The sequence below is a fragment of the Pogoniulus pusillus genome, chromosome 1, assembly GCF_015220805.1.
Source record: "Pogoniulus pusillus isolate bPogPus1 chromosome 1, bPogPus1.pri, whole genome shotgun sequence".
NCBI classification, from domain to species: domain Eukaryota; kingdom Metazoa; phylum Chordata; class Aves; order Piciformes; family Lybiidae; genus Pogoniulus; species Pogoniulus pusillus.
The window spans coordinates 4,540,839-4,549,293 of NC_087264.1; the positions used below are offsets into that span (position 1 = coordinate 4,540,839).

General features: G+C 49.1%; 1 protein-coding gene across 2 annotated transcripts in view; it reads right to left on the bottom strand.

The window, feature by feature from the left end:
- The window catches only part of DHRS7 (dehydrogenase/reductase 7), a 28,035-nt gene extending 22,737 nt beyond the window's left edge, over window positions 1-5,298 (bottom strand). For both annotated transcript variants that reach the window (XM_064153958.1, XM_064153920.1), the window contains exon 1: window positions 5,122-5,298. In XM_064153958.1, coding sequence (XP_064010028.1) covers window positions 5,122-5,257 — 136 coding nt within the window. In that variant the 5' untranslated portion in view covers window positions 5,258-5,298. The remainder of the gene's footprint in view (window positions 1-5,121) is intronic.
- Between the last annotated feature and the right edge of the window lie 3,157 nt (window positions 5,299-8,455).

Genomic DNA, 8,455 nt, shown 5'->3' on the forward strand with positions numbered 1-8,455 from the left:
TTATATGCCTGTTTCCCTTTGTTTGCAATCATCCCTGCTCCATGATACACCTGGGTACTGGGAAAAGGCTGAGCTTTCCAGATACACATCCAAAATCATCAAATACAACAGATGGATGAAAACCACCCATTTAATTCTAGAATATGATTTTAGGATGAATGATCACTAATATCAGAGCACTTTCCAGAACATAACATTGCCTAATACCTGCATGTGTTCTTCAAGATTAGTTTTAGTGAGTATTAGTCTCGGCAAAAATCTGACCCACGTATTCAGAGCACTGACAGAATTCTTCCTTTTGTTTCTCATGTTTGTACAGAAGAATATTCCATCAGTATCTAGCCAACCAAGAAACATTCCATGGTACAATTCAAATGGCAAAGCCAAATTCAGTTCCTGAGACTTAAAAGCCTGTTCCAAAAAAGGCCAGAACAGCTTTTTCCAGCTCACCCATTTGTTCAGTGTAACAAAAGCACCTCTATTTCACTGCAGATAGTACTGGGACTGCTTTTGCTTCCTGATTTACTTCCTGGTTCTCCCCAAGCCACTGAGTTTTAACTTTCTCCTTTCAGAGTCTTAGTGACATAAATCCCATGAAGAGATCAGCACCAAAACTTTCCACCCTTGTGGCAAGAGCAAAGAGCACTCTTAACTATCAGAGCTCAGTCCGAGTCTGTGAGACTGGCAGTGGCTCTTATTTGTCCTCTTCTTAAGCTGGCTCTATTTTTGCCAAGGAAAAATCCCTCCTAAAAGCATGCTTTGGTAGCTTTGGGTTGTTTGGGGGTTTTGCTTGCTTTTAAAAACATTAACAGCAACAACAGTCACTTTCCAAAACAAAGATGTATTCTAGGGAGATGCTGAAGTTGTATTAACCGTTACATCAAATGGCTGTTGGCTCCAAAGCTTCTTTGCACTCTTTTCCTACAGTTCTTTTTTTTTCCCCAAAACATTACCAATTCAGTGAATTAACCCCAAGAAACACAGGAGTTTATCTCTCCTGTTACACTTTGTTTTGGCAGAAAACCTGTGTAGACAGACACTACATGAACAAAACAACACACAGACATGCTTTCAACCCTGCTTACCACACTCCTCTCCTCTTGCTACTGAAAACAAATCCGCTTCCTCCTACCACTCAGTTTCCCTGTTCCAAACCTGTCTTGGGCAGCTTCACTGCAGTTATTCAGGATCTTGTTCTGTGAACAGAATAATTAGCTGAGATAAAGAGAGTTTTCTACTGATTCCCCAGTTACTAAGCAGTGAGCTACTGGCCGTTAACACAATGGAAAACCTAGCTCAAATGCCACTGCAGAACAAGTATCAGACCAGCAGCTTGCTCCAGAATAAATGTCCTGTTGGTACTGGAAATAAGTTTAAAAATTAACTATGACAAATTAAAAAATGAAAGCAGATTATACTATTACTAACCATTAACCTCTGTGTTACAAGGCGTAACAAATACCACGTTGAACAGAGCGGTACTTGGACTAATCCATCAAGTGCCTTTGTAGCTCTGTTTAGGATTTTTGACCCAACATTTTGTAACTCCTGGGGCACAAGGTTGCCATGCCATTCAATTTGTGAAAACATTTTGAAGTGGGGAGGTTTAGAGCAGCACATCCTCCATACAGCCCTGAAGAATGATATGACTATTGCCAGCTTTAAAAGGAGGATTTCACAAACAATGGCTTTCATATGCAAAAGGATTCCCCTTAGCTTGATAATATTACTCTGCCTGTGAAGAACTGTTTAGGGTGGCTGCTGCTCAAGTTGGTAATATTACTCTGCCTGTGAAGAACTGTTTAGGGTGACTGCTGCTCAGCTTGGTAATATTATTCTGCCTGTGAAGAACTGTTTAGGGTGACTGCTGTTCAGCTTGGTAATATTATTCTGCCTGTGAAGAACTGTTTAGGGTGACTACTGTTCAGCTTGGTAATATTACTCTGCCTGTGAAGAACTGTTTAGGGTGACTACTGTTCAGCTTGGTAATATTACTCTGCCTGTGAAGAACTGTTCAGGGTGACTGCTGCTCAGTTTGGTAATATTATTCTGCCTGCGAAGAACTGTTTAGGGTGACTGCTGCTCAGCTTGGTAATATTACTCTGCCTGTGAAGAACTGTTTAGGGTGACTGCTGCTCAGCTTGGTAATATTATTCTGCCTGTGAAGAACTGTTTAGGGTGACTGCTGTTCAGCTTGGTAATATTATTCTGCCTGTGAAGAACTGTTTAGGGTGACTACTGTTCAGCTTGGTAATATTACTCTGCCTGTGAAGAACTGTTCAGGGTGACTGCTGCTCAGCTTGGTAATATTACTCTGCCTGTGAAGAACTGTTTAGGGTGACTGCTGCTCAGCTTGGTAATATTACTCTGCCTGTGAAGAACTGTTTAGGGTGACTGCTGTTCAGCTTGATAATATTATTTTGCCTGTAAAGAACTGTTTAGGGCGACTGCTGTTCAGCTCATTAAACACAACACATGAGGAAGTCACCCAGCAGCCCTGTCTCCTGACCACACATCTTTAGAAGATGGGATGCAATCCAGCATCTACCAGTGACAAAATCCAGAAGTGCATTCGCCCCACAGAATTGAATCATTGGAATGGAACCAATCTTACCTATATTAAGGCCTTTCTTCATAATTATATAGTGTACAGCACAAAAGAAAGAAACATGAGATCAGTCTGGTTTCTGGCAAGCACTTTTATGTCCAAAAACTTTGGCTTCCATAACAATGTTGTAGAAGTGGCAACACAATATAATGACTGCAGAAATGACAGCTCCCATAACAGCTTTAAATGAAAATCAATGTTTGTTTTTTTCCACAGGATCCACACATTACATACCTAAGCAAGTTATATTATGTGCACAATATGGGAAGGAGAAAAAGGGAGGGCAAACATCTGTTCTAGTGTTTGCCCCTCCTGTTTTTCTCCTACCTGGGCCACCACCACTCCATATGTATATGCTGGGACCATCAACAAAATGCCACTTAAATGCTAGCATTTCAGCTACAGATCTTAGCTAATTACATGCACTGAGGCTGGGAGACAGAGGTGGGGGCAAAGTAGTTTCTTGATAAAATTCTGCCTGATTCTTCTTATTAAAACAACTACATCAGAAAATGACTACATTGCTCCTTAGAAGGGAATCGAGCTAAAAGGTTTCCAGGCTTGCAGAAAGACTGAAGTTAACATTCAAATAACACTATGTTGACCTGACAGCTCCTACATCTTGATGTGCATTGCACATAGAACCCTCAAGACAAGCTTCAGTTCTGTTTGAATTAGTCAAGATTTACCTTGTTTCTTTGCCTCGAGTCTTTCCATGATCTTTGCAAAGTCCACAAACAAAGCTTTTTTGTAGCTTTCTTACTGGAAGGGAGCTACAATAAAATATTGGGCTGCATATCCAAAGAATTACAGAAGATTGCCCATATAGACTCAAATTTTCTTTCTTGGAGATGTATTACTTGTGCGTGCTCTTCTGTTCTCTTTTCCACTACATCAACAGGCAACTTCAGCAGTAGGCTTATACCAAAAGCAGAAGACAGAGATGTCCTACTCTTCTCTCAAGCCCTTCCTAAGGTTGACCCTCACTTGCACCACCATCCCCTACCAAATCAGGGTCTCACAGCTAAACTCTCACACCGCGTTCCTCCCAGTGGCACTTTCATGATCCCACTTCATTCAATGCAATTCTATCTCGCTCAACCCAATATCCATTTTCATTTTCCACACAGGACAGGTTTATCACAGTGTCACAGTGTTATTAGGATTGGAAGAGACCTCACAGATCAAGTCCAACCCTTTACCACAGAGCTCAAGGCTAGACCATGGCACCAAGTGCCACGTCCAATCCTGCCTTGAACAGCTCCAGGGACGGCGACTCCACCACCTCCCCGGGCAGCCCATTCCAGTGCCCAATGACTCTCTCAGGGAAGAACTTTCTCCTCACCTCCAGCCTAAATTTCCCCTGGCGCAGCCTGAGGCTGTGTCCTCTCGTTCTGGCGCCGGCCACCTGAGAGAAGAGAGCAACCTCCTCCTGGCCACAACCACCCCTCAGGTAGTTGCAGACAGCAATAAGGTCACCCCTGAGCCTCCTCTTCTCCAGGCTAACCAATCCCAGCTCCCTCAGCCTCTCCTCGTAGGGCTTTATAGTGCCCTTTGTCACAGATCAGCCTCTTCCCCAGAGCAGTCAGATGCGAATGTGAGCTCTCTGCTTTCATCTCAACCGCCCCCACTAAACGCAGCTCCCAGCAGCCCCACGTCACCATCGCTGGCTAAGCTGAGGGGGAAGTCTGTGGCTCTCCCGATGAAGCCTCCACTAAGCAACTAAACCCTATGGTTTTTAAAGATCTTTGTCAAGCACGAGGAAGAGTCGCAGCCAAATTACAAAGGCCAACAGGCACAAGAGTTGAAAATCTGGCGGCATTTTATCGAAGCCTTGTACCCAGAGGTGTCACAGGCAGCACCTTACGGAACGAGGGTAGAACCGGTGTTCCCTTGCGCCTCTCACGGCACAGCTCTCGCTAGAGGAAGCCCATTTAATCCAAACGTTAATATTCATATTTACCTCATTGGAAACACCTCCTGCACTACTGTGAGGCTGAGATCTGCTTGAACACGCCAGAACAAAGTGCCAGAAGCTGCTAAAATCATTCGCCCTGGCCACATGCGATCCCCCCTCCGCCGCTGGCCCTGAAGCCCACATTCACCAGCCGGACTCGGTTAGCCCACACAGCGGTGACAGGCTCGGCCTTCTGCCCACGAACAGACCGGCTGGAGCTCGCCGCTGCAGTGAAACTGCTTCCAGAGAGCTCCTTCACTGACACGGGTCCTGTACTACCACACACCTTGCTGGATAAGGGCAGGAAAATTAAGCTATTAGGGTTTCTCTTTTCCTGTGGACAAGCCCGTGAGGCAGCTGCCGAAGAGGCTGATTCCACCGTGCTGAGGTGTTAGCTCAGCCCCGTCCCTGGGGTCCCCTCTTCTCCCCGCAAGCCACCAGCCCATCTCCCCTCACGGCGCGCCCCTAGTGACACCATTTCGCGCTCCGAGCCCCCACCCCCGCCACCACGTCCCTTTCTGGCGGCGAGTCGGCAGCTGCTGGCAGGCGACTTTACCTGGCTTCTTCCCCTGCCACTCGGCCCACAGCACCGTGAGATCGCCATCGGCCCGCAGCCAGCGGAACAGCTGCACCAGCAGGGCGACGAGGGCGCCGCCCGCCAGCGCCAGGCACAGCGCGCAGCCCCACGCCATGGCCGCTCGCTTCCGCTCTCGCCCTCGCCCCGCCGCTCGCTTTTATCGGGGCCGCGGCCCGCCGGGGGCCGCCCCCGCTTTGCCTGCAGCCAAGTCCCTGCCCCACGGCAGGGTAGCGCCGGCCTCCTCCACGCCTCCCGCCGCCGCGCCGCTCCGCACCCCATCCCGCTTCGCCGCTGCCTGCCCCGCGCTGGCTGGCTGGCCCAGCGGCCGCTCCCGGGGCCCCGCGCTGCCGGGGCTGACACAGTTAAGGCTGCAGCAACAGGCGTGAGGTTTGCTGGGGAGAGAGCAAACATGTGACGAAGGTGAAGGTCGTGGTTTTGGGAGCGAGGCCTCGTATTTTCCCTCCTCGATGTATCCCCGAGGGGAGAGGAAGCCGCCCGGGCTTCTGCAGCTAAACAGCGCTCGCTGCTGCACGCCCTCGGGCGCTTCCACGGCGAGTTTGGTTACGGTGTTCTGAGGTGAAAGCCCAGTGCCCACCTTCCTGAGGAGAGGACCAGCGGTGCCTGCTCCACCTGCCCCGCAGCATCTGTCCAGCAACCCCCAGCCCAGCTGCAGTCACCCCCGGCCCTTGTCACAGGCCAGGTGCAGGAGGCAGCAGATCGTTTCTCAGCTAGGTCGTGCTAACCTGGGCTCCCCCCGTGAGTGCTACCTTTGGCCATGCCTCCAGCTGCCAAGGCAAATCCAGTTCTCGCATACACTCATTGTGGCCAGAGTTTCAGACCTTGGGTTTAACCTCACAGTATCACAGTATCACCAAGATTGGAAGAGACCTCACAGATCATCAAGTCCAACCCTTTACCACAGAGCTCAAGGCTAGACCATGGCACCAAGTGCCACATCCAATCCTGCCTTGAACAGCCCCAGGGACGGCGACTCCACCACCTCCCCGGGCAGCCCATTCCAGTGTCCAATGACTCTCTCAGGGAAGAACTTTCTCCTCACCTCCAGCCTAAATCTCCCCTGGCGCAGCCTGAGGCTGTGTCCTCTTGTTCTGGTGCTGGTCACCTGAGAGAAGAGAGCAACCTCCCCCTGGCCACAACCACCCCTCAGGTAGTTGTAGACAGCAATAAGGTCACCCCTGAGCCTCCTCTTCTCCAGGCTAACCAATCCCAGCTCCCTCAGCCTCTCCTCGTAGGGCTGTGCTCAAGGCCTCTCCCCAGCCTCCTTGCCCTTCTCTGGACACGCTCAAGCATCTCAATGTCCTTCCTAAACTGGGGGGCCCAGAACTGAACACAGCACTCAAGGTGTGGTCTAACCAGTGCAGAGTACAGGGGCAGAATGACCTCCCTGCTCCTGCTGACCACACCATTCCTGATGCAGGCCAGGATGCCACTGGCTCTCTTGGCCACCTGGGCACACTGCTGGCTCAAACCTCCCAACATCGGTGGTGGTGTACACTCAGGAGGGCTAAAACCACAGGGACTCCAGTGCTCCTAAACTTTGCATCACTCTCCTCTGCAGCTCTGCACCATAGATTTGCTAGTGCTTATGTGCAGAGGTGAAAAAACGTTTGTAACTGCCTTGCCTTACAAACTCTTTGACAGCAGGAGATACAGAATGGAAGGGGAGCCTGTTTTAATTCCTGCCTCCTCGCCACAAGTGCATGCAGAGCTCCTGCATCACAACCCACACAGTTGTTCATCCTGTTTCCACAATCTCACAGGCTAAGCCCCCTCGTCTATCAAAAAGCTTAGAATCATAGAATCAGTCAGGGTTGGAAGGGACCACAAGGATCAGCCAGTTCCAACCTCCTTGCCATAGACACGCTACCCTAGAGCAGGCTGGCCACAGCCTCATCCAGCCTGGCCTTAAACACCTCCAGCCATGGGACCTCAACCACCTCCAGCCATGAGACCTCAACCACCTCCCTGGGCAACCCAGTCCAGCCTCTCACCACTCTCATGATGAACAACTTCCTCCCCATTTCTAACCTGAACCTACCCATCTCCAGCTTTGCTCAATTCCCCCTTGTCCTGTGACTCTCTCACAGCCTAAAAAGTCCCTCCCCAGCTTTTTTGGAGGCCCCCTTCAGATACTGGAAGGCCACAAGAAGGTCACCTGGGAGCCTCCTCTTCTGCAGACTCAACAGCCCCAACTCTTTCAGTCTGTGCTCACAGCAGAGCTGCTGCAGCCCTCTGAGCATCCCCATGGCCCTTCTCTGGACACACTCTGGGCACTTAGCAAGAGATGGCCACGTTTACCCCAAACAGCTGCCTGCTTTGGCTCAGCTCCACACGGGTGACTGAAGGATTCATGAATCAACTCCTGAATTGCCACAAAAATTACCACGACAGCTTTCTGCAGCAAAACACTGCCATGCTCCACCTTTAAACCTCTAGGTTCTGACTGATTTTTCAGCAAAGCAGGCAGAACCTCATCCATACAACCAGGGAAAGGTGACCAAAAAGTACAACTACAACATCAGCAACATAGTTTGTTTCTGTCAATAGCACCAAGGCTCAACTGTGCCTACATCTTTTGTTAATTAAATGGGGTTTGTGTTTCAGAATAGACACAGGCCTTTGGAGGTTATGGAGACCATCACAGGAATTATGACTGCTTACAGTTAGATGTCACAGCTCAGATAGTCTTTTTTTTCTCCTGCTTTAATGACTTGACACCTATTTTCTGCAAGTGCAAAGCATAGTGTAATGGGACTTTTTAATGCCACACACAAAGCATAAATAATATACATAAATTACAAGTAATTCAAAGTATTTCCCATACCTTTCAGTGGAAAATTAGGACACGATGAACACATTTTCATGTTGAAGAATTTGGCTGCCCATCCCTGCCAGGTCATTGATAAAACAGTTTCTGGATCTTATTGCTTCCTTGTGCTAAGTGTGGGTGGTGCACATGCAATTGTGGAGCTTTGCAGCACAATACAGCAGAACAGGCAGGATGAAGATGGAAGAGGATGTACACTGTACCATATATTCCTAGTAGGGATTTAACCACCTATCCTTGAAGAGACAGATGCACAGCAGCTTGGGCTCAGTGCAGAGAGGATGCACAGTAGAAGCTCACAAGGTCCCAGATATATTCCTAGTAGGGATTTTCCCACCTATCCTTGAAGAGACAGGTGCACAGCAGCTTGGGCTGAGTGCAGAGAGGATGCACAGTAGAAGCTCACAAGGTCCCAGATATATTCCTAGTAGGGATTTTCCCACCTATCCTTGAAGAGACAGGTGC